Here is a 25,394-nt window from a genome sequence, read left to right as displayed (position 1 = left end):
GAGACAGACTCCTGCATGCACCCTGACCAGGATCCATCTGGCAAGCCCCCTACAGGGTGATGCTCTGCTCATCTGGGGCCACTGCTCTATTGCTCGGCAACTGAGCTATTTTAGCACCTGAGGCAAGGTCATGGAGCCATCCTCAGTGCATGGGGCCAACTTGCTCAAACCATTTGAGCCATGGCTACAGGAGAAGAGAGAGAGGGAGAGAGAGCAAGGGGAAGGAGAGGGGTGGAGAAGCAGATGGTCACTTCTCCTGTGTGCCCTGACCGGGAATTGAACCCGAAACTTCCACAGGCCAGGCAGATGCTCTACCGTTGAGTCAACAAGCCAGGGCTGAAATGCCCTATTTTTAAAAACATTTATTTCAGGCAGGACTCATGGAACTGTCTGGCCTGTGTCCCCACAGGGGCATCATTGTCCTAATGGACCCCAGGTTAGGCTCTTGTTGTCTTTCACTGGGTCTCTGAAACCCTTCTGCTGTTTGCTCCCTTTCTAGGGGATTGACTTGGCACAAGGCACCCCAGGGTTCTTTTGTCTTTCGCAATCACAGTTTCAAAACACTGCTAAAAGAATTTTGATTCTGTTAAACTCTGATGTTAAGACAATATTTCCTTTCTCTTGTGAGAGGAAGCCCGTTGTTTGCCCACATCTGAACCTGCTGACCAGAAAAGGGAGGAAGGCCTCTCTTAAAACAGAAGGAGAGAGGGCTGAACCCAAGCACATATTCCATAAAGGAATGAAAGAAAGAAAGATGTGGGTGTGGCCTGTATTATTTTATGAAGAAATGCCTGCAAAGGTCAGGGATTGTGTTTTCAAAGGAGTTTAGGATTCCCCTACCGAGCCATGACCATGGTGAAAATGTGCTTTTATATATTCTTTGTAGCCTCAATTTTTCATGAAGAGATGATATAATAATTAACCCACATTTAACCCAAGAGCAACAAGAATATCCAAAAGTTACATCTTGGGAGTCTCTGTGACCTAGCTGTGCCCACACTCAGCCATCACCCGGGAGCCTCAGGAGGCGGTGCAGGGTCCCTCACCTGCTCTGTACACACCTGTTGTATTTCCTGATGGTCCCCCTCCCCCAAGTGCCCCCTGCTCTCTGAAATTGTGTGGCAGGTGGTTCGCTGTCTTGTTTCTTTGCTTATTTATACACTCCTGGTGGGCTGCCAGGACTTTTGGCTGGTCATGGCCAGAACTTGGGGGGAATGAGTAGAGCACTGGGAGAATGAAACTGAGCTGGGTTTCATTAAAACCTGTTTACTAAAAATAAAGAGAGTCAGGCTTTCTGGACCTTACTTAGAAAAGCTTATCTTTGCGGATCAAACATGAAAACAGGATTCTCGGTGTGGGAGAAGGGGGGAGGTGTGCAGCAGGGGAGGCCTCAGGGAGGAAATGTCTCTTCTTGTGGTGTGACCACCCCAATGACAGCAGAAGGGGGGTGCCGAGGGAGCCCCGCAGTGTGATGGAAATGGTCTACGTATTGATGATGGCCGTGCTTCCACGAGAGTGTGGGCTGCAGGGTTCACAACTCTTCACTGAAAGCAGTGAATTTTACTGCATGTCAGTTATATCATCACTCTTAGAAAGAAATAAAATAAAATGCAGTAACTGGTGTTCCGGCCTAGGCAGCTCTTCCAGGGGCTTGGTTCTAATGGCCAGCGCTTTCCGGGCCTGCCAGTCTGTATCCTAGCCCCTAACCAATGAGCTGTCTGCACTTGAATCTTAGGTTCTTCTTTTGCCCACAAGAAAGAGAAGGAGGAGCAGCTGTGCATCTGTTTTCCTGGCAAAAGACCCCTGCACTTGCCGCCTTCCCTGAAAAGACACAGATGCTCTGCTCCTAAGTCACTGCTCCTAAGGGTCAGTCTCTGGTGTGCAGCAGGGGGCAGGCTCTGCTCGTGAGAAGGAGTCACAGAAGTGCCTGTGACTCCCCTGGAGGTAAGGGATGCTGGGTGCCCAGACCTACCACCGGCTTGCAGTGCCCTGGCTGGTGCACAGTGGAGAAAGATTAGAATATACCCCCAAGTCCCACTGCAAAAGTCCGTGCACAACCGGGCCTGTGCATCACTTTGAACTGATGGTTCCTTTCTCTTTGGCAGGTTCCTGTTTGGTGTTGCTAAACTTGAGGGACCCACGCGGCAGCTGAGGGTGAGGGTGAGAGTGCGGGCTGCCTGTTCCCCAGCAGCTCTGGGGTCTGCCTGGGCTGGGGCCAATTTTCTCTTTCTCCTTTGGGTCCCCAGGGAGCAAGCAGGTCCTTTGGCAGTGTGTTCTCCCCTTCTCTGTGGGCTCCCTGCAAACACAATGGAGACTATGTCCACACCCCATCCTTTGATGGGTCTTGCGAGCAGGATTTTACAGCTCTGGGGGCATTTCTCCCCTGTGCCAACATCTCCCTCCTTATGCTCTGCTTGATGCCCCAGATCCCGTCATGACACTGCCTCTAAGATTCACCACATTCTTTCTGAGTGACTGCATCTTGCCTTGAAACAATACTTTCTGCTTTCTGCATGACCTTGAACTTATCATTAAGACCCTCAAGATCTCAACATAACCTTCTTTTTATTGGCATCCACTCATTTAGTGGCGCACAAACTAACATTTACTGGGTACCTGCTGAGTGCCAGACCTGGGCTCGCTCATCTCATCTCATCGTCATGGAAACCTCTGAGGTGGCACTGCTAGCACCCGTTTCTACAGCATTAAAGGGGTCTCATGATGCTCATGGTCATGTGACCAGCAAGTGTCAAACCTAGGTTTATATGACACCGTCATTTCACACTGACAAGGGAAACTGTGTAGCTGTCTTTTCAAATAATTTCACTTTACAAATCAAACACCAACACGCTCTTATTGAAACTCCTCGAGTGCTGCACTTGCACCTGGAAGTCAGCATCTTCACACTGACCTACGGTCCTCACTGCCCCTCCACTTTTACATCTCCATTTCCCCCTCTTTAGCCTCATCTTGGTCGCCTTTCTCTTTGCTCACTACACTCCATGCCCTCTGCCAAGACTCTTGTGGGCGCAGGGCATTTGCACGTGCTGTACCTACTACCTGGACTGCTCTCCTCTCCACTCTGCATTTGACTAACCCTTGCTCCTCCTTCAGGTCTAGGGTTAGGTCAGCTCATCAGAGATGCTTCTCTAGTTCTATAATCTAAATCCTGATACCGTATTGTGCTGTGCTTCTCTTCCCCAGCTCTTAGCACTGTTTTTAAGTAAAATACTATTGGGAAGTGATCATTTGTTTTAAGTCTGTCTCCCTGACCAGAGTGTAAGCTTCTCAATGTGAGGGCTTGTCACCATGCTCACCATCATGCCAGAAATAAACCACTTTTTCTCTCTCTCTCTTTCTTTTTTTTGATTGAGAGCAAGGGAGGCAGAGAGAGACAGACTCCCACATGTGCCCTGACTGGGATCCACCTGGCAAGCCCACTATGGAGTGATGCTCGGCCAATCTGGGGCCATGCTCTGCAACCAAGCTGTTTTTAGCACCTGAGGTGGAAGCCACCAAGCCATCCTCATTGCCGGGGCCAACTTGCTAAAGTTAATTGAGCGGTTAATTGAGCTATGGCTGTGGGACCATTGAGAAAGAGAAGAGAGAGAGAGAGGAGGGGGAGAGGTGGAGAAGCAGATGGTTGCTTCTCCTGTGTGCCCTGACCCGGAATCCAACCCAGGACATCCACATGCCGGGGCAACTCTCTACCACTGAGCCAACTTGTCAGCACCCCACCTTCTCAATAAATATTTGCTGAACTAATCTAATAAAATGAATCAGGTCCAAAGGGAAGAATAAAAAGCATTTGACTTATAAAATCAAACTCTGAATTGTGCAGAAGCACCACCTTGGCCTTTCCGCCAGGCCCTGCTCGACGTGGAACGTCATGGACTACCACATAGCACTAGCCGAGGCTAGGGCTCCCCTCAGTCCTGGGTATCCAGCACCGTGACGAGGAAGCTGCTCCATAAGATCTGCCTTCGTATAAATGCTGGGAATAATTTTTTGCTAACTGCTTGTTTATATGGTCCTGATGTCTTTCTCAGAAGGGCTGTGGTTTCTTAATTGTTTTGAGAATCTCAAGTTCAGATGAGGCCTGTTAGCAGGCCTGTTGATCTCCTAGGAAACAGGAAGCGAGGAAGACAGGGAGGGCCTGGGCCCCCACTGCACCAGTGTCCTGAAGTCCAAGATGCCCCAGTAAGAGTTCTTGCTTCTGGGTCATAAAAGTGTGTTTTGGTCCTCTTGTATTCTTAAGAAAATGCCCTTCCTCAGCCTTGGCTGGTTTGCTCAGTGGTAGAACATTGGCCCAACATGTGGAAGCCCGGGGTTGATTCCCAGCCAGCGCAGACAGGAGAAGTGCCCATCTGCTTCTCCACCCTTTCCCTTTTCCTTTCTCTCTATCTCTCTCTCTCCTCCTCTCCTTTCTTTCTATCTCTCTCTTCCCCTCCCACAGCCAAGGCTCCATTGCAGCAAAGTTGGCCCGGGTGCTGAGGACGGCTCCATGGCCTCTGCCTCAGGCGCTAGAATGGCTCCGGTTGCAGTGGAGCAATGCCCCAGATGGGCAGAGCGACGCCTCCTAGTGAGCATGCCTGGTGGTTCCCAGTCAGGCACATGCAGTAGTCTATGTCTCTGCCTCCTTGCTTCTCACTTCAGAAAAATACAAAAAAGAAAAAAAAAAGAAAGAAAACACCCCTCCTCTGGAGGAAGAAAACCTGAAGGAATGGGTTCTCAGAAGGCGATCTGACAGCTTCCTGGGAGCAGACCCTTTTGGAAATTGAAAGGCTGGATAGTGAGGACAAATTTGTAAGGCGCCACTCTCTCTTCTGGAATCCCTGCACAATTTATTCCTACCTGCTCTGCCCCACTCAGCGAGCACTTCCTTCACGTGTAACTCTTACTGAAGCTGCTGTTCTGCTCATCCACCCAACTCCTAAGGGCAGTGTTGTTCAAGCACGTGTCTGGGGAGGGCACTGCTCACAGGAGCACCCACCTCTCACTCCCTACGTGCCGAAGCTGTCAACTTCATCCGAGATGGATTTGGAAAGCTCCAACTGTGTCTTCACAACAGTAACTGGTCAGTTTCAAACAGAAATTCAACATTACCAGGTGTATAAAAATATTTGAATATTTGATAAATTCAATTTTCTCCTAACTTGTTTTATGAAAACCTTCAGAGTGTGGCACATAAAATTCAGCCAGTCTATCAGCACCCCAGGAAAAGGGCCCAAGAGATTTTTATATTTAAAAGACAGTGTTTCTGCCTGACCTGTGGTGGCACAGTGGATAAAGCATCGACCTGGCACGCTGAGGTCACTGGTTCAAAACCCTGCACTTGTCTGGTCAAAGCACATATGGAAGTTGAAGCTTCCTGCTTCTCCCCCCCCCCCTCTCTCTCTCTCTCCTCTCTAAAATGAATTTAAAAAATTAAAAAAAATTAAAAACAGTGTTTCTAATCACCAACAGAAATGAGGGTGATTTATTGCCACATGAGACCTTGTTATGTGGAAACCATTGTTCACATTTGAGCTACAGACTGAGACGTGCCCATGACTGCTGTGTTCGCACATCTCAGGGAGCAGATAATAACAAACCGCGTGCACAGCCGCAATTCTCCAGACGCCCTAAGAAGGATTGCTCCTTTAATTGATCCCAACAAATAATCTTATAATGTGTTTCAAAATGCATGGACACAAGTTCTATTTATGAAGTTGTTATGGTTACAGAAGAAAAAAATAAGTATTTGTGCAAACAATTATAACATGATATCCTTCTACAGTGAAAACAATCTCCTCTAAGAAAAAAAAAAATCATTGAAAGTCATAGTTGATGCCATGAGTAGATGGAGGCTAGTGAGGGGTGTGGACCAGCTTTGAAATGCAATTCGCGGTATTTGCATTGTTCGGTAATGCTGTTTAATGATGGAGAAGCGGGGGTCTCTGGAAGGGAGATGGACAAACACACAATTCAGGAATGCACTGTTATTTGTTTATTTTTTTACATGTGATGTCATAAGCAAGGGTTTTGCCTGTGTTCTGGTTTATCTTCAATAAATAAATAACTATGTACAAATATGCTGAGTTTACAAAATAGTTGAGGAAAATCTTTGTGTCACAAAAGATACACTTTTTTTTTCCCATTCATTTCATTCCTAGCTTAGTCGAACCAAAAACCCTGTTTAGCAATGTCTAAAGGGATGTACCTAGTTTTTTATACCAGAAAGCAAATCTATGAAATGAGAATTCCTCAGTTTCTTGATAATAAAGGACCTGACTTAGCCTGCTACTTACCACTGACTCATAGTTAGTTATGAAAACCTTAGTGTATTCCAGAGGTTGGAAGCTGTCTGGGACAGTTCTCCATACACTATACCAGGCCTATGATCCTCCTGAAGACCTTGTTAAAAGGCAGATTCTCAGCAAATAGAGAGGGCGGAGCCCAGTTTTCTGCATTCCTAAGCAACTGCTAGGAGGTGGAGGGAAACCGCCCCCATTTCTGGTCTGGGAGCAAGTTCCGAGTGGATTGGGTTAGAAGGCCCTCTGAAGTGGGAGGAATTCTCAAGGGCCTGATCAAGGTGAGGCCCTGAAATGAACATCGCTCCATAGCCAAACTTCCAAATCCCCCCCCCCCCGCCAAAAAAAAACAGTAAAACTGGCTTTATTTTGGCCTGCAAATTACAAAAAAACAATGAGACTGGAAAAGGTAACTGGCATGGATCACGCAGCTCAAAACTTTCTTAAACTGTCTCCTGGTAGGTGCTTCCTTTTTCTTTCTTTTTTTCAATGTCGAGTAATCATATGAACATTTCAACATTATTAAAAATAACAACAATAATAATAAAGGAAATTGCATGAGAAGCTTCATAACATTTACTACCTTTCAGTCCAAATCAAAGCAACACCAATAATAAAACCCAGGCTCGGCCCTGGCCGGTTGGCTCAGCGGTAGAGCGTCGGCCTAGCGTGCGGAGGACCCGGGTTCGATTCCCGGCCAGGGCACATAGGAGAAGCGCCCATTTGCTTCTCCACCCCTCCGCCGCACCTTCCTCTCTGTCTCTCTCTTCCCCTCCCGCAGCCAAGGCTCCATTGGAGCAAAGATGGCCTGGGCGCTGGGGATGGCTCTGTGGCCTCTGCCCCAGGTGCTAGAGTGGCTCTGGTCGCAACATGGCGACACCCAGGATGGGCAGAGCATCGCCCCCTGGTGGGTAGAGCATCGCCCCCTGGTGGGCGTGCCGGGTGGATCCTGGTCGGGCGCATGCGGGAGTCTGTCTGACTGTCTCTCCCTGTTTCCAGCTTCAGAAAAATGCAAAAAAAAAAAAAAAAAAAAAAAAAACCAGGCTCACTGTTCAAAAAAATAAAAAAAATAAAAAAATAAAAACCCTTTGGGTTGAATTTCTATGATAGTCCAGAAACACGAATTTAACTAATGCCTCTCACAACTTAACCTTTGTTAAAATGATGTTGCTCTGGAAACATGAAACTGCAGGATAAACCAGCAAATCTGGTGAAGAAACAAATGCCCAACCATTCTTGTTTTTAGTGTTTTTGATCCTGTTTCACATAAGAGTTCCGCCTAGGCAGACAAGTGAGAGCAGACACAGGTAGGGTGACTCAGGGGGGGTTGGTCCAGTTCCTGGGAAGGGGAAATCAGGAGGAACAGCGGAGGAGATGGGGCTCGGCTTCATAAATGCAAGAGACTCAAAAAAAAAAAAATCACCAAGACAATTTAACTACCATGTGACAAGTGGAGGCAGGTAAATGCAGGCAGGGCAGGTGAGAGAGATCAGGAGGAAGAGGGTATGGAGACTCAAAGCCCAGATGGGTATGCAGACATACAGGTAGGGAAAAAAGTCCTCTAATACTTAAAATATAAATATCTTAGTCATCATCCATGACACAATCACACTCACTAGCCCATGGGATCACAGTCCGCCCAAAGGCCATTAATCAACGACGCTCACCCCACCTGCCCCACAGAGGGCACGCAGCACTTCCTAATCTGCATCTTCATTGTAAAACTGCTATCTCTGCCCAGTAGCCTGGTGACACCATGAAAGTAAAGGGGGTGCATCCTCCTTCCAATCCCCCCTCCTCAGCCATTCCTGGAACCAGCGAAAGAAGGGGTTGGGGTCTTTTCCAGTTCTGGTGCTAACTAAGGTGCTTTAGGGCTGCAGGAGAAGCAGGGAATGAGGCACAGGAAGGAGGAAAAGGCCAAGCCAACACCTGGGCCGGGGAGGGAGGCCCCTCAGAGTTTTTGGGGCGTCTGCTCGGTTCGCACGTGCTGCAGCACCACCTCCTTGGCAGGGACCCCACACTTGTACTCCAGCTCAGCCTGCATGGAGTCTTGCTTCTTGCGCAGGTGGCAGAGGAGTGCCAAAAGCGCCACCACCAGAGACAAGCTCGAGATGGAGATGCCGATGAGCACGCCCGAATGCACAGAGCCCGCAGGCGATGGGCTCAAGGTGGCGCCAGGGGTGGGGCTGGCAGGGGGCTCCCCGGAGCCCTCATCGTCGCCGCCGCCGTCGCCGCCACCGTGGTTGCTGCTCACGATGTTCACACAGTCGGTGCCAGCCTGGGCAGAGTTGGGCCCGCAAAAGCACTCGTAGCTGCCAGGGAGGTTTCTGCACGAAAGTGGGTCAGGGCAGTTGCCATTTTCACACTCGTCGATGTCGGTACACATGGAACCCTCGTCCAAAATGTAGCCTTCAGGGCACTGGCAGTTCTGTGGGTGGTTGGGGTCGCAGTCGGCCGGACACGCGGTCTGGTTGCAGAACATCTGGCACCTGTGCGGGTCCTGCGGGCTGGGCGCGAAGCCGTCCGCGCAGACGCAGCGGTAGTCGGTCTGGCCCACGGGCTGGCACTGGAACTCGCAGCTGGTCCCGAGGCACGGGTCCACCGACGCCACGCAGTCGCCGTTCACGAGGTCGTAGCCGGGGTGGCAGAGGCATTCGAAGCCGCCCTGCGTGTTGACACAGCGCTGCGCGCACGGCCCGGGCACCTGCAGACAGTCGTCCACGTCCTTGCACCGGTGCTGGTCGTCAGCCAGCTCGTAGCCCGTTGCGCACATGCACGAGTAGCCGCCGGGCACGTCCGTGTCGGGGATGCAGAAGTGTTCGCAGAGTGTGTGGCACGAGTGCTCCCCCGGCGCGGCGCAGGACCTCCCGTCGGCCGTCGGCGAGGCGTCCGCGGGGCAGAGGCAGCGCGGCGCCCCGGCGCTCCGGTTGCACGCGTGCTGGCAGCCTCCGTTCTCCACGCCGCAGTCCCAGGCACCCGGCACTTCCCGGCCCCAGCGGGCCTCGGCCTCTCCTGGCCTCTCCTCGCACACCAGCTCCACTCCAAAGGGCGCCACCGCGGCGGTGCTGCCCACTGGCAGTGCCTGGAAGTCCGCGCCTCGGACCCCGAACGGGGTGCTGTAGGCTATGGAGACGCTGGCAACCCCCGTGGCACCGGGCTCCACAACCAGCGGCTTGCAGGAGGCTGCGAAGTGGAACTCGCAGAGGAAGCCATCGGCCTCCGCGGCGCACGGCTGTTCCTCCCAGGCCGGCTCTCCCGGCGCGGGGGCCCCGGCCGCCGAGACGGCGACGCACAGAGGACCGCAGAGAGGCTCGGGGTCCGCGTGCGGCCGCGCCCACTTGCTGTAGCTGGTGCGGTTGTCGCCTGTCACCCACTGGAAGCCGCGCAAGGGACCAAGGTGCTCCGGGTTGGCGCAGCCCTGCGGGAGCTTCAAGCCAATCCAGAGGCGAGGGCTGTCGCCGCCGTCGCCGCTCAGTAGCAGGGAGATGACATCAGCTGCGACTGAGGAGCGCACGGTCATCAGGTGGCCCCGCAGGCGCTCGCAGGCCTGGCTGGCGGCGAGGAAGGTCGCTGGGCCCCGAAAGAGCGCGAAGCAGTCTTGTTCGACGCACTGGCTGCCGCGGGGCTGCGGCTCCGGGAGCGCGGGGAGCCCCAGGGCCGCGGGGCCCAGCACGCCGAGGAGCAGGACCTGCAGCATGCTGCCCCGCACGCCGCGTGCTGACGCCGGAGAGCGCAAGCGCCGCGCCCGGGTCCGAGCCCGGCCGGTTCTGAAAGGCGCGGGGCGCCAGCGGCGACAGCCGTTCGCGTCTTTCCCAAGGCGGACGCGTCGGACCGCTGTGCGCAGCCGGGGCGAAGCAGCCTTTGATATGCCGGCGGGCCGGGCCGGGTTTATAAGAGCGCAGCCCTCCCTCCCGGGACGTTCGGGAAGAGGAAGGAAGTGACTGGTGGGAAGGGCTGATGCTGCATTCTCGGATTACTGGGTTCTCCGGACGCCTTGCGCCCGCCCTCGCGCCTGGGATCCCCTCGCGGGGGTGAGTAAACCCCGGCGGGCGCGGGGCGGGCCCGGGCGGGGCTGCCGGGCGCAGTCACTACCTTTGTCAGAAAACGACACTCCCTCCCGCTCCACGCGCAGCCTACCCAGCCTAATCTGGTGCTCTTTCTTTTTCTTCATAAACAGGCTGTCATTACCCATTGCAAGGACAGCCTGTTTTGCAGAACTCTGAGAAGAGGAGACTGAGATAGGAGAGCTTTGACTGAAGGGTGGAAGGAGGTAGTGCCCAGGACCTGCGGGACTCTGGGCGGGTCCTCCAAGAGGAGGACTTTGAGAGGCCTCTCAGACCCTACCTAGGGCGTGGACTTCCCTAAAGACGTAACCGCGAGAAGCGACAGCTGGACCGCACCCTAGTTCTGAAAACAAGGCTGCATGCAGCTCAGACCCAGAAGACGGAGGGTGTGGCTGGGCGACAGGGGGCATCGTGGGGAGAACTAGTCTAAGATCCTAACGCCCTCCGCGCACAGCTAGGGACACACGAGTCCTTGAGCGTGAGCAGTCAAGGCCAGACCTCATCTTGTCCTGTGGGAAAGTCTCCGAGGATACTGTCAGGGCTCCAAGGTCCTGTCCGCTGCAAAAGTGGTGTCAGGCTAATCTCTGTTGAACCCTGTGGGGGCGGGCGTGTTGAGAGCTCATAGCCAGTTCGGTGTGCTTTTTCCCAACTTCACAGAGGGACCGTCTGTCTCCCAGACCCACAAGGGCGCACCGGAGCCCTCCCTGGCAGGTGCTGTGGGCTCCGAGCGGATCCGGATTTTTTTCTACTTGGCTGAAAGATCAGATTGAAACAGAAGTGCATGTAAATGTCACTTGTGTGGCAAAGGGCATTGAAAAGGGCGGCCCTGTGGACTGGCAGGGTGGGGAGACATGGAAGGATGAGATAGAAATCTGTCACTTTAGCGACCTTTTCCGCTTATTCACTTACCAAGAATGCAAAGGGGTGGGTCCAAAAAAGCGCAAAATGGTAAACTTTTTTTTTAATAACACCCTTTGCCATCTCTCTCTGCTATGATCACCCGCAACGAAGCACCAGGAGGCGGCGCTGTTGAACTCTAAACAGCGCTCAAGAAGTTGGAGCTCTCCAAAGGAACTGAAAGGGTTAAGAGTGTTAGGACCGCAAAGGCCCTGTCCTGGGGCAGGCAGCTCAACGCAGGGAAGCCCCGCGGATTCCTCTGCCTACCGGAGGTCTTGCCTCCCTGGTCCTGCAAGGCCCAGACTTTTTAAGAGCAGGAGAGTGTGACTGTGTCCTCGTGAGAAAAAGACAAGCACCTGCTGGCTGGACTGTACTGACCTGCAGTGGCCAAGGGGGTGGGACCAGACACTTTGAAAGTGTCAGGCAGTGGGTATACGAGTCCCTCCCTGCACTCCCTGATGCCTGGGACCTGAAACCTCCAAATGTCCTGCTCAGCGTTGCTAGGTCCTGGGAGAGCTTCCCCAGCTCCACCTCAGAAAGGAAGGAGCGGGTCTGAAGCTCCCAGATCAGTGCGACTGGGAAGGCCAGCAGATTGAAGACGGGGGGGCTGTCCCCAGTGGCAGCAGGGTGGGTGCTGGCCTGACCTCCCATGGCCTGGGCTGAGTCAGGGGCCATGACTCCTGTGCACAGCCCCCCCTACTGGAGGCTGCCTCGGGCGCCACCAGTCCCTGGGCATGGACTGCAGAGAGGGGCTGGAATCTACCAGGACACTGCTGAAGGATCTCAGAAAGTGGGGACATTGGGGGCATGAGACAAGAGAGGGGTCAGGACACCCTGGTTCCAAGTTAGCTAAGAATTTCAAGATTATGACAGCAAAACATTAAACAAAGGGTGGTGGCCCCTAGCCTGCCTGCTCTCAAAGAAGCTGTGGGACATTCAAGTGTCTGGTCTTGCCTTACACCACGCTGGTGCGCTTCTCGGACACCTTCTAGCTGCTTCACCATAACCGTCTTTGATGGGACGTCCCATTCAGGTCTCCTTAAGCCTGTTATTGATTCTTGAAAGAAAGAATTAGAAGTCTCAGAACAACCTTAGTAGCTGAGCACACAGGAGTACTCAATGATGTCTAAGAGACCTGGGCCAACCCTATATGAAGTGTTGGATGTTTCCATATAGAAAAAAAACAACAACAAAACCATAGCAATAACTATGTAGAGTGGGGCATGGACCATGGGATGGTTCCCCTGCAGAAGGATAGATGGACACCCCCATTTGTCTTTTCCCATCCTTCAGACTTTACCTCGAGCCCTCAGCACACATCACCCCTGCCAGAATTCTGGGACAGTCCTTGTGAACCCTTGCTCCTCTCCCACCTCCACACTGAGGCTTTTTTTTTTTTTTTTTTTGCATGCTTTAAACTACCCTCATCTCTGCACCTCCTGCACAAGATGAGCCACTTCCTCCGTCTCTGTGTGGATGACACCCGGATCCCTCTCCTTGGTCAGCCTCTAAGCCTACCACCCTCACCAGGCTTCACCAGCCCAGGCCTGGCTTACTGGAACAGTCCCTGAAAGAACACTGATTGCCTCCTAACTACTGAATCCAATGACTTGTTTTCAGTCTTTATCTTTCTAGACACCTCTGTGCTGTTTGTACTCTGAGTCCTCACAATTCTCAAGTCTCTCCCTCCCATGTCTTCAGAAACATCTGTCCTCCTGGCCGTCCTCATCTCCTTCTGCCTGGGTGGCCCCTCTCACCCGTCTGTCCAATGAGGGTGGTCAGTCCTCAGGGGTTCTGCCCATGGCCTTTGCCTGTCTCTTCACATCCCACCCTTTGTCAATCTAATCTATTCCCCTTATAATAATGTCGATGTCAAAGCATACTGGGAATGGGGTGCCCAGAAGGACCCCAAACCATTCTTTTCCCTGTATCCATATTTGAGCCACCCCATTTGAAATCATCACCTACAGACTTCATCAGTTACTCTGTCTTGTCCTTGTCCTTATCACTGACAAGACAATTGTTTCCTGCCTTCTTTTCTTTCTGGCTTTTTACCCCTGCTGACAGCACGTGGATCCTCACACTCCTGCTGAGGGAGACCAAGCTGCTTCCACTCCCTCCCCACTCCGCCTTGCTGGGGATGCTCGCTCACGCTGCCTCTACTCTGTGGTCACAAAATAGAAAATTCACACTCAAAGGTCTGGACTGGAATTGGGACCCAGTATCCCTCCCTACTCCCAGGTTTTAAAACTTGGTGTGCAGTGCGTCCTCACAGATGCAGAAGGCCCCAGTGAGAAAGGGTCCTGCTGACTGGGGGAGAAATGCCTCATCCTGTCTCACCTTCACTCCAGAGCTCCCGTTTCTTCCTCTGCCAGGACTATTCTTGTCTGCCTCCTCTCCATACAAAAAGCTGACCCTTCTTTCAGGGCACAGGGAGGATGCTGCCCCGTTAGAAAGGTTTCTATATAACCAGGCCAGAACCGTTCTCTCTGTGAGGTTCATAGGACTTTCTATCAACACTGTAGCACTTACCATCCCTTCCCTGCTGTATAAGTTGTCACATACTTACGCTCTTTTCTACTTACAATCTAGTTTCTCTGGGGGTGGAGCACTGTTCTGATACATCTGTGTATCCCTACCATGCAGGGTGTGTGCACAGATTGTGCTCCGGGCTATTTGAGCACCTGTTGTATATGATTTTTTGTGCCCCCTTCAGTGTGACTTTCTCATGTTAACCTGCAGACACATGATGGGTGAACTCAGAGCCTCAATGTCAGGAGTGTGGGCCTTGGAGCCAACTTGGCTGGATTTGAGTCCCAGCTCTTCATTGGTAAGTTGTGTCGTATTTGGCAAGTTAACTCAGCCTCTCTGTGCCTTGGTTTCCTCAACTGTGTGATGGGAATTGTAATAGTCACCCCTTGAAAGTGTTACTCTGAGGACTGAATAAGTTACACATGTAAAGCATTTAGAACGGTTGAGCCAAAGTAAACTCTCAACAAATTTTAGCTAAAAAAAAAAGGATGCAGTTGGGTCCCTAGAAATTGAGTTCAGACACTGATTGTGTTCAACACACAGCACAGTTCCCATCCCTAGCGGAGACTCAGTGAATGTCTATTGGCAAAATTTAGGTCATCTGAGTATTTTCATCAATAATAACAATAAGCAATCGTAAAAAAAAAAATCAAAGAGGAAAAGAAGTAGGACTCAGGAGAAAGAGGAAAGAAATGGAGACATCCGGGGAAGCAGACCCGGACCTGGGCCCGGGCCCTGGGGGGACCCCTTCCGGCTGCTCCAGAGGCATCTGTTATTAACTCCTCATTTTTCGGGAGTGGAAACTGAAGGACAGAGAGAATGACTGACTTCCCAAAGCCACACTAGTTAAATGGTGATACTAATATTCTTCTGCCCACTTTGAGATGAAAGAATTAGTATGTAAAATGTGTTTGGGTCCTGATTTTACCTGTCGCTAGAACTTGGATAAGCAACTCTGGCTTTCTCCCCCCAAAACAGGAGATATAGCATCTAATTTACAAGACTGTTGTGGAAATTAGAAAATATGCACACTGGTGAAAAAGCTGTATGAGTGTCTCCTGGGGCCACTTGGAATCAGCCAGGAAGTCGGGCTTTCATGGGGGAGTTTCTGTTTGATGCCTGTGGAAGAGTCTGGACCCATGACCTGGCAATTTGTATTGAAGGCAAACCTGTGAATGTTGTTAAAAACAGAGAGGAAGAGGAGTCCAGCTGCAGAGGGCACCAAGGACAACGTGCTGGCCCCTGGTACACCTTAACCAAAGAGCACTCTCAAGTGTGGAAGGCAGCTTTTCCCTTAACAGGTAGAACAAGAATTTTCTACTTCTAATATGAACAGCTGCTCTTAGACTTGCTAACTCCTAGTTCCCCCGACACAGACCACTCCCTGCCTTTGCACTGTCTCACTCACAAGCATGTGGGCCGTATGCCCTGCACTGAAGCACGCTGCTTCACAACGCAAGCCTCTCCCATAAAAGGAGAAAATCCACTTGTCAAAATGCACAATTCTCGCTGCTAAGGATAGCAGGACTGTTGAGATATATGACTCGCTACCAATCGTTGTTGGTGATAAGAGTTCCAGTCCCCTGGATGGAGGTTACTGTCACTAACATTTGGGGACGAGGCAGGTAAAGATAGAAAACACTGTCCACAAATTAACTATAGTTATTTCAATTTAGACTTATTAAAGTTAAAAAAGTTAAAGTTATAAATTAGTTTCTCTATCTCAGAGCTACATGTCAAGTGCCCAGTAGACTGGACAGTACAGAGAGAACATTTGATCATCACAGAAATTTCCATAGGACAGTGCTGGTGTACACATAGAGCCAGGTACTGTCACCTTGAGAAAGCCATTCTTAGATTCAAAGAGTAGTTTTACAATTATTGTTTTCAAGATAATGATTGTCAAAACTGCAATAGAATCTATAAAGAAAACATTAAGGGCTGTGGCCTGTTGGCTCAGGCCAGTGTGCAGACATCCTGGGTTTGATTCTCGGTCAGGGTACACATGAGAAGTGACCGTCTGCTTCTCTTCCCTCGCTCTCCCCCTTCACTCTTTCTTTCCCTCTTGTAGCCAGTGGCTCAACTGGTTCAAGCATCAGCCCTGGGTGCTGAGGACAGCTAGGTTGATTCAAGCATTGGCTCCAAACAGAGTTGCCAGGTGGATCCTGGTGGGTCACATGCAGGAATCTGTCTCTCTATCTCCCTTCTTCTCACTTAAAAACAACCAACAACCATTAAAAGCAGTATTAAAATGTTTTATTATTACCATTATTAGTACTTGACTCATAAATATATCAATATTGTTTTAACCTTGATGTTGATTATAATAATTTAAATATTAAGAAGGATTTAGTGAGCTAAAATATTATATTTATAAACCATAATAATAGTAAACTTCATACATAAAAATTTAATCTCTGCAGCTATGGCAGCAATATAAATGTAAGAGCTAAAACTAGAAAAGCCTTAGAAGAAAACAAGGCCATAAATCTTCATGGCTTGGAACACCCAATGATTTTTTAGACGTGACACAAACAGCACAAGCAACAAAAGAAAACATAAATCCAATATTACTCAAGTTAAAAGTGTTGTGCTTAAAAGTGAAAAGACAACCCATAGGATGGGAGAATGGAAGAAAATATTTTTAAATTATGCATATATTAAGAGTCTTCAGAATATATAAGGAAATATTACAACTCAATAATAAAAAGATAACTAACTCAATTAAAATACGAGAATCTGATTAGACATTTCTCTAAAGAAGATATACAAATGGCCAATAGGCACAAGAAAAAATACTCAACATCATTAGTCATCAGAGAAATGCAAATCAAAACCACAATGAAATGTCATTTTACTCCCACTAGGACAACTAGATTCAAAAAGACAGATAATAACAAATGTTGACAAGGATGTGAGAAATTGAAACTCTCATATGCTGTAAGTAGAGATACATAGTGGTACAGCTGCTTTGGAAATCAGTTTGGCAATTCCTCAGAATTTTAAACTTACAATTACCATATAATCCAATAATTCTTTTAGCTACATACCCAAGATAATTTTTTTTTTTTTGTATTTTTCTGAAGCTGGAAACGGGGAGAGACAGTCAGACAGACTCCCACATGCACCCGACCGGGATCCACCCGGCACGCCCACCAGGGGCGATGCTCTGCCCACCAGGGGGCAATGCTCTGCCCCTCCGGGGCATCGCTCTGTTGCAACCAGAGCCACTCCAGCGCCTGGGGCAGAGGCCAAGGAGCCATCCCCAGCGCCCGGGCCATCTTTGCTCCAGTGGAGCCTTGGCTGCGGGAGGGGAAGAGAGAGACAGAGAGGAAGGAGGGGGGGTGGAGAAGCAAATGGGTGCTTCTCCTATGTGCCCTGGCTGGGAATCAAACCCGGGTCCCCCTCACACCAGGCCAACACTCTACCGCTGAGCCAACCGGCCAGGGCAAATAAATTAAGGCATATGTTCACACAAAAACCTGTACACAAATGTTCATAATGGCATTATTCTTAATAGCCAAACAGTTGGGGGAAAAAAAACAGATGTCCATCACCTGGTGAATATATAAATAAAGTGTGTTGTATCCATACAATGGAATGTTATTTGACAATGAAAAGACATGAAGCACTGATTTATGCCACAACATGGGTAAACTTCGAAGACATTATGCAAAACAAAAGACCACATATTATATAATCCCCCATTTCCAGGAAATGTTCAGAATAGTCAGATCTCAACAGACAGAAAATAGATTACTGATTGCCTAGAGACAGGGGGTGGGGGGTATTTGGACCATAACTGCTAGTGGGTACGGGTTCCTTTTGGGGTCATAAAAAATGTTCTAAAATCGCTTGCCGTGATGGTTGCACAACCCTGTAAATGTACTGAAAGCATTTGAATTGTACTTTACATGAGGGAACTGTATGTTATGTGGATTATATCTCAGTCAAGCTATTAAGAAGAGAAGAAATTATATTCCCCCATTTAATCAAGTGTGGGGGTCACCAAAGGCATTTCTGAGCCCTCTTTTCGTCACCACTGGAGGTTTTATCATATGAGGCAGAAAATGATATCAACTCCTTTAAACAGAGTTTTGTATCTATCATCTTAGTGGGTCCTTGCATAAGCCAAAGGTGATTCATGCTTATGGTAGGTAGTCCTGTGTGGCCCACATTAAGACTAGAGAGAATTTGTGTCTTGTAGATCCATAGGCCATCACCACCTTGCTCTTCTCACGAAGGTGTCCTGATGTGCCTCTCTTATCAACAGGTGTTTTCTGAGAAAAGAGAAGCAGAGAGGAAAGTAGCAGGACAATCCCAGAGGCCCAGCCTGTTGGGGTGTCCCTTTCTGGCTGAATGCAGTGGTGTCTGCTTGGGCCACACGTGATAAGAGGTGAGCGGGCATTTATGCCATGGACCCTGCGGTAGTCAAGTGAAGAAGCCCATGGACCCCTTGTCAGAATAACATTTTAAACAAATGTTTAAGATAAAATGCACAGAATTACAAAGAAAACCAGCCATATTGAAATGCTGTTATAAAAACATCAAAAAGAAGGAAATGTGTTATAACAAATGCTTGATATGAATCAAATATCCATAAATGTTTTTATTGATATTTTAAATCACAGCACCTGCTAGCATGTCACTTAAAGACCGTAATTTCAAAGTGGTGATCATTGTAAATATATACTATTGAGAGAGATCTGTAGTATTTGCAGGGTGGCAGGCAGTGTCTGTGATTGCAGGGCTGACTGGCTTGGCCCTAACTTGTCTTCAGTAATGGAAGGACATGCTAATTTCAGGGAGGGTCGATGAAAACAAGGGTGCAATGCTCTCCACATCCCAATTCAAAGAACCCCTGAACTAAGAACTATTAGTTTAAAAGAATATATAACTGCATCAGCCAGTCAGAGAGAACCCTCTAGAACTGTTTTGTCCAGGTGTTTTTATGCCATTTTAGATTCTTCCTTTATTTTTGCATGCTATTTCTTCACAGTAGATTATATTTTTATTGAAAACACAAGGCATATTTGAAAAGAATGTTCTTTCCTTGAAGACAGTCATGACAAGGGAGGCAAGTCATTTAACATGTTATTTGAAGAACATCAAACACGCTTCGTCTGGCGAACATTTCCCGTGGGGTAAGATCTTGGCTGCACTGCACACCAGAGGGGAGGCTCTAACGAAAGCCTGTAGAGCACACAACGTTCAGCTAGTAAAATAAGAAAAAGAGAATTATTCAAAATAAAATTTTGAATTTTATTTAATAAGATTATATATATATATATATATATAGTGTGTGTGTGTGTGTGTGTGTGTGTGCGCGCGCGCGTGTGTATTTTTCTGAAGCTAGAAACCGGGAGAGACAGTCAAGACTCCCGCATGCGCCCAATCGGGATCCACCCGGCACGCCCACCAGGGGGCGACGCTCTGCCCACCAGGGGGCAATGCTCTACCCCTCCAGGGCATCGCTTTGTTGTGACCAGAGCCACTCTAGCACCTGGGGCAGAGGCCAAGGAGCCATCCCCAGCGCCCGGGCCATCTTTGCTCCAATGGAGCCTCGGCTGTGGGAGGGGAAGAGAGAGACAGAGAGGAAGGAGAGGAGGAGGGGTGGAGAAGCAGATGGGCGCTTCTCCTATGTGCCCTGACTGGGAATCGAACCCGGGACTTCTGCACGCCAGGCCGATGCTCTACCACTGAGCCAACCGGCCAGGGCGAATAAGATTATATTTTAATAGATACTTTACATGTCAAAATGTAAGAAATTTAGCAATGAAAACACATTATAGACTATAAAACTAAATACATTTTTTTAAAATTAAAAACCTGAACATTTTTGTCAGCATAAGAAACACATTTAATGAATAATAACTTATGCCTCAATTGGATGAAAAGCTATGAAAATAGATTCACCTGATTTAGAAAAAAACTATGTATAATATATAATTTGCATATACAGCTATATAAATAAAATTATTTTGGGGGTTGAAGCATAACAAATGATTTTTACATTCCTTTATATTTTCTGTATTTTCTACAACAATCATGTCTTTCGTAATTAAAAGGCTTTAATTTTTTTTTTAAGGTAAATTTATTTTTTGGCAATTGAAAGCTAAAGAATAGAAAAGTAATTTGGTCAATAATATGCATCTAATTTTTGAAATCTTATGCAAAATAGAACCTATTTTGAGTCACTCTTAGCTCACTGCTTTTTAAGTTTTTAATAAAATTACCTTGATCAGCTTTATGAAAGAACAGCTCTTGTGAACTTGGGAAGGCCTGTGTTTCTGTCCTCTGAGCTCAGTGCATGTGTTACCCCAAAAACAAATTCCACAGGTAGACAGAGTTTTATCACCTGGATTCAACCAGGCCATCTAGTACAGCTCTGTCCCAGCTCTCCCCCAATATAATTACCAATTTACTATTTAGTTGCTAAATCTTGTAGCTTCTTTTTTTTTTTTTTTTTGTATTTTCTGAAGCAGGAAACGGGGAGGCAGTCAGACAGACCCCCGCATGCGCCCAACCGGGATCCACCTGCATGCCCACCACGGGGCGATGCTCTGCCCACCTGGGGCGTTGCTCTGTCACAACCAGAGCCATTCTAGCACCTGAGGCAGAGGCCATGGAGCCATCCTCAGTGCCAGGGCCAACTTTGCTCCAATGGAGCCTTGGCTGCAGGAGGGGAAGAGAGAGACAGAGAGGAAGGAGAGGGGGAGGGGTGGAGAAGCAGATGGGCGCTTCTCCTGTGTGCCCTGACTGGGAATCGAACCCAGGACTCCTGCATGCCAGGCTGATGCTCTACCACTGAGCCAGCCGGCCAGGGCCTCTTGTAGCTTCTTGACGTGAGTTGCAGAAGGCGCGACAATAAGAGCACCATTTAAGGCTCAGATATAGGTGGAATTTTGTGACTGCAGAAGGTCGGCGAAAAGCCAGAGAGTAAAGGTCTCAGGCTGTGCAGGCCCTTTGGCCTCTGCTGTAATCTGAATGGCATAACAGTTTTTGGTACAATTGGTTATCTCTTGCTAATGTAAGAAATCACCCAAAATGTAGTGATGGTAATGATCAATGTTTACAAAACACCGCTATCTAGTCAGGTCATTACTGGACAATAATGACCGGAGTTCTTTCATCAATTCACAAGTGCTGAGCCAGGTCTATGGCTTATTTTCATCAATATCTGGCAGCATCGGGGTTGCCAACTAACCCCTGCAGACCTCTGTGGTTGAGAACAGGCCTTCAGGATGGTTTAGCAGCTTTGAATGAACTGACTGAAAACATCTTGAACTTGGGAAGACTGGCGTCCTGGGGAGTGAGGGAGTCACAGACAGCAACTGTGGGGGGGGGGGGGCTTTACTCTGGGGGAGGGCTGCCAACATTGGAATCTATCCCTCAGAAATCCTACTTCCACCCACAGGCCTCGGGTGCCAGAGGCTTCAGCAAGCTCTGTGGGAGGAGGGCAGGGAGTGGCTCCCACTGGGGAACTCCAGACCCCACTCACCTGCCTCCAGAGCCAGCCCACCCACTGAGGAATAGGAAGGCATTCAGCCCACACCCAAATCTTTGGGAATAATTTTCATCCTGGGAATAACTCTGAAGCTGGATCTCAGAGCAGTACTGGCAAAGGCTCTTCTTTAGAGTTTATTCTCCTTTGGAAGGAACTTTTTGGGACGTTTAGCAAGACCCAGGCTTCCAGCATCCCTTAAAGAGCGCTATTGAAAAGAGGGTCAACGGAACTCGTCTTATCTCCTAGGCCATAGGCAATGGGGGTATCGATGGTCACTGCTGTGTTGCTGAGCACCAGCTGGCCGCTGGAGAACCCTGGAGCCAACAGAGGCGAGGGAGAATTCTGGCATCATTATCCATCATCCAAAATAAATCTCCAGCTGGTCCTGCTGCAAGCACGCTAAACGCACTCAGCTGAAAATAAATCAAGTCAGAACTTGCCACAGAGCCGCTTTTCAGCTATTTTCTCACAGACTGTGCTCTTCCTACTGTTTTCCTGTGGCTTTGAGCTTGGACATCAGGTTTATATTTTTTCTTGCAATCTACATGTTGTAGTTCATCGGAATTAAGCTTTCTCTGAATCTGAGGAAAATAATGATTGAAAAAAGATATGTTTGGCTTTCTATATTCCAGAAACTATTTGTTCCTGTTTTCATTTCTGGCCCAGCATCCTTCCGAAGAATTGAGAATGTAATTCAAACAAATCATCTCCCCCACGCTGGGCTCGGGAGAAGTGACGAAGATGGAGACACCTGCCCCAGAACGTGCAAACATCGCTGCCTCTGGTGGAGTAGGAGGCAGCTGGGGTTGGAAACAGGGTGGCCCTGCTGTGACGCAGGCTGGGGATGAAGAGGGAATCTGTCAGCCAAGACAGGCCCTGCAGCCTTGCCCCTCTGCATGGCCCCAGATCAGCACTGACACCAGGAAGCTTGTTAGAATACAGAATCGCTGACCCCACTGCTGAACCAATGAATCTGCCTTTGACAGGACTGGGGCAGTTTGGAGCACTATCATGGCTGTGTCTGAGGAGAAGCCAGTGGCAGCTGAATGGGCTCACTGACAGCATTTCACACAGGAGCAGGCCCCTCTGTTGCCCTCCACTAGCGTCTCAGTGACCTCTCTAATTATGTGAAAGGGAGTTTTCAAGACCTTCAGCATCAAAATTATGTCTACTCTCTGTAAACACCATTCATCACCTCGGGACGTGTCAGAAAAGCAGATTCCAGGGCCCGGCCCAGACCTCCCGGATTGGACGCTCCAGGGATTGGACTCAGCCCCCTGGGTCTGAGTGAGCACTCTGGGGGATTCTGATGCACAAGCATAATAACCACCAGCTCATGGGAAGTAGGGCATGAACGGAGTGGCTTCCAAGGCTCTGCTCACATTCAAACCACCCCCATCTATTCTTCTCTCGAGCCATCCACTTAAGTCCTGGCTCTGCCAGTGTTTCCATGGGCCCTGCACCCTGCAGGGACACAGCTCTTCCCAGCCTGGTATTCTGAGGAAGTCGTGGGAATACAATTTTCATTTATTTGTTTGTTTGTTTATTTTTTTATTGTGAGAGGAGGGGCAATAGTGAGATAGACTCTTGCATGCATCCTGACTGGAATCCACCTAGTAGCCCCATCTGGGGCTGATGCTCAAATCAACTGACCTATCCTCAGTGCCTGAGGCTGATGCTCAGACCAACAGCACAGCTAACCTCAGCACTTGGGGTGATGCTCTAACCCAGGGGTCGGGAACCTTTTTGGCTGAGAGAGCCATGAACGCCACATATTTTAAAATGTAATTCCATGAGAGCCATACAACGACCCGTGTACGTTAGGCATTATCCAATAAAAATTTGGTGGTGTTCCAGAGGACAGCTGTGATTGGCTCCAGCCACCCACAATCATGAACGTGAGCGGTAGGAAATGAATGGATTGTAATACATGAGAATGTTTATATTTTTAACGTTATTATTTTTTTAATTAAAGATTTGTCTGTGAGCCAGATGCAGCCATCAAAAGAGGCACATCTGGCTCGCGAGCCATAGGTTCCCGACCCCTGCTCTAACCAATCATCCACTGGCTGCAGGAGGGAAAGAGGGGAGCAAAGGGGGAGAGGAAGGAGGAGAAAAGCAGATGGTCACTTCTCTTTTGTGTCCTGACCAGGGATCAAACCCGGGGTGTCCACACATCAGGCTGACACTCTATCCACTGAGCCACAGACCAGGCCCTAATTTTTTCTTTGTTTTTTGTTGTTGTTTTTTTAGAGTGACAGAGACAAATCGATACAGGAAGTGGATGGGGGAGAGAGAGAGGGAGAGGGAGAAAGAGGAGAGAGTTGAGAAGCATCAACTCATAGTTGCTTCACTTCATTTGTTTCTTCATTGATTGCTTCTCATATGTGCTTTGCCTAGGGGACTCAAGCAGAGCCAGTGACCTCTTGCTCAAGCCAGCAACCTTGAGCTGAAGCCAGTGATCTAGGCCTTCAGGCCAATGACCTTGGAATCGTGTTGCTAATCCCACACTCAAGCCAGAGACCCCACATTCAAGCCAGCAAGTCCATTCTCAAACCAGCAACCTCAGTGTTTCGAATCGGGGACTTCAGCATCCTAAGTCTACACTCTATCCACTATGCCACAAGTCAGGTTGGAAATATACTTTTAAACCTAGCTAAGTGGAATTTTTAGAATTTTGCCACAAAGACAGAGGGTATAGCAGTTACCATGATCATGAAACTGAGTCATACATTAAGATAAACGCAGGAAGATTGGAGGAATTCAAGATGCTAACGCATTAACACTTCATAGCCCCAGCCATGGACTATCATCCCTTGATAAATAAATCCCCACTGGGACCTGACACTGTCATCAGATTTCTGTTACATGCAGCCAGCCAGTCACCTCGTCGTTGGTACAAACTTCAGTAAGTTCAAGTATGGCTTCCTTAATTGCCATTTATCTGATGTCCTTTTTTAAAATTTCAAGGCCTGGCCCCTATTTTATTTTATCATCATTAAGTAGTGTTTTCTCAAGTTGGTCATATTCCCTAAACCAGAGGTCAACAGAAGGGACACAGCAATATTTTAGACTCCGCAGGCGCTTTGGTCTCTGACTGTGGATGAAAGCAGGCGTCGAACACTGGAAATGAATGAAAGTGCTGTGTCCCAATAAAACTTTATTTTGGGGATGTGAATTCTTTATAATGTTCATATGTCATGAAATCATTTTTTCCAACTATTACGAAATGTAAAAACTGTCCTTAGTTCATGAACTGTACAAAGATAGGCAGTCGGCCAGATTGGGCCTGCGGGTTGTCACTTGCCAGTCTCTGTCTTAGGTAGAGTCAATGAGAAAATCCCAGAAGACCCAGACCTTGCCTTTAAAAGCTTTCCCTAATTCAAAGAACTGTGGAGACAGAAGGATAAAAGTTCAACTATGAAGAATTTTATTCAAACATAAAGGACAATGATAAGAAAGGGGCCCTCCAGCTCTAACTCTTGCCTCATCGCCTCATCCTGAATGTAGTTATCACTGTTGTGTAATTCTGGTGGGTAAAAGAGAGGTTGTAGAATCAGAATGAGGAAGGGAGAAAGAAAAAGCAAAATATAGTGACCTTTTAGGAAGTTGCAGAAGGATAGGAGTAATTAAAATGACAACAGTCTTTGAATTGCAAAGAAAGAGAGAAATGCTGTTCTATTCGTTCAGTTAAATGCCACGAAGCTTCCACTTGGCTCCTCAGTAGAACCAGAGCACTCAGAGTTGCCTTGACTGAAACTCATCCCCAGAAGATGCTTGGAACACTCCCTCCGTGGCTCCAGTAAGTTGTGAGCCTGTGCTTGACATTCCTTCGTGCACAGAACTTGCCAGCTCCTGAGCTAGACACGTCCCATTTCATCCTCGGTCACTCAACCGGGTCAGTCTGGTCTGCTGCAGACAGCGTTTCCATGCCATGAACCAGTTCACAGGAGGTTGGCAAATGGGTGTCAAGGTCACCGTCCTACAGATATTGCTCTAGCTCAGACATCACTTTTCATATTTTCTCTAATCTCTCTTCAGTGAACACTCCATTATTTCCATATTAAAGAACAAAGTTATACATTTATTAAAAACGTGAAA

At 48.6% G+C, this 25,394-nt stretch overlaps 2 protein-coding genes and 1 long non-coding RNA gene across 3 annotated transcripts in view; 1 reads left to right on the top strand and 2 right to left on the bottom strand.

The window, feature by feature from the left end:
- Positions 1 to 7,336: 7,336 nt before the first annotated feature.
- THBD (thrombomodulin) lies at positions 7,337 to 10,280 on the bottom strand. Its single transcript, XM_066236127.1, has one exon. It carries the CDS (start codon positions 9,988 to 9,990, stop codon positions 8,245 to 8,247), a length of 1,746 nt encoding a protein of 581 aa, XP_066092224.1. The 5' UTR covers positions 9,991 to 10,280; the 3' UTR covers positions 7,337 to 8,244.
- A 3,649-nt stretch (positions 10,281 to 13,929) lies between these two features.
- Positions 13,930 to 18,148, top strand: LOC136308606 (uncharacterized). Its single transcript, XR_010726136.1, has 3 exons — positions 13,930 to 14,084; positions 14,978 to 15,087; positions 18,060 to 18,148. It is a non-coding gene; the product is annotated as an uncharacterized lncRNA (long non-coding RNA).
- A 336-nt stretch (positions 18,149 to 18,484) lies between these two features.
- The window catches only part of CD93 (CD93 molecule), a 30,519-nt gene continuing 23,609 nt past the window's right edge, over positions 18,485 to 25,394 (bottom strand). Inside the window, exon 2 of the mRNA XM_066236125.1 lies at positions 18,485 to 19,001. Coding sequence (XP_066092222.1) covers positions 18,998 to 19,001 — 4 coding nt within the window. The 3' untranslated portion in view covers positions 18,485 to 18,997. The remainder of the gene's footprint in view (positions 19,002 to 25,394) is intronic.

Source organism: Saccopteryx bilineata, chromosome 6 (assembly GCF_036850765.1).
Source record: "Saccopteryx bilineata isolate mSacBil1 chromosome 6, mSacBil1_pri_phased_curated, whole genome shotgun sequence".
In the NCBI taxonomy this organism is placed as follows: domain Eukaryota; kingdom Metazoa; phylum Chordata; class Mammalia; order Chiroptera; family Emballonuridae; genus Saccopteryx; species Saccopteryx bilineata.
The sequence above is the reverse complement of the archived record's forward strand: the minus strand, read 5'-3'. Positions and strand labels throughout refer to the sequence as shown.

Coding starts and splice junctions, on each gene's coding strand:
- THBD (XM_066236127.1), bottom strand. CDS start 9,990: ATGCTGCAGGTCCTGCTCCTCGGCGTGCTGGGCCCCGCGGCCCTGGGG.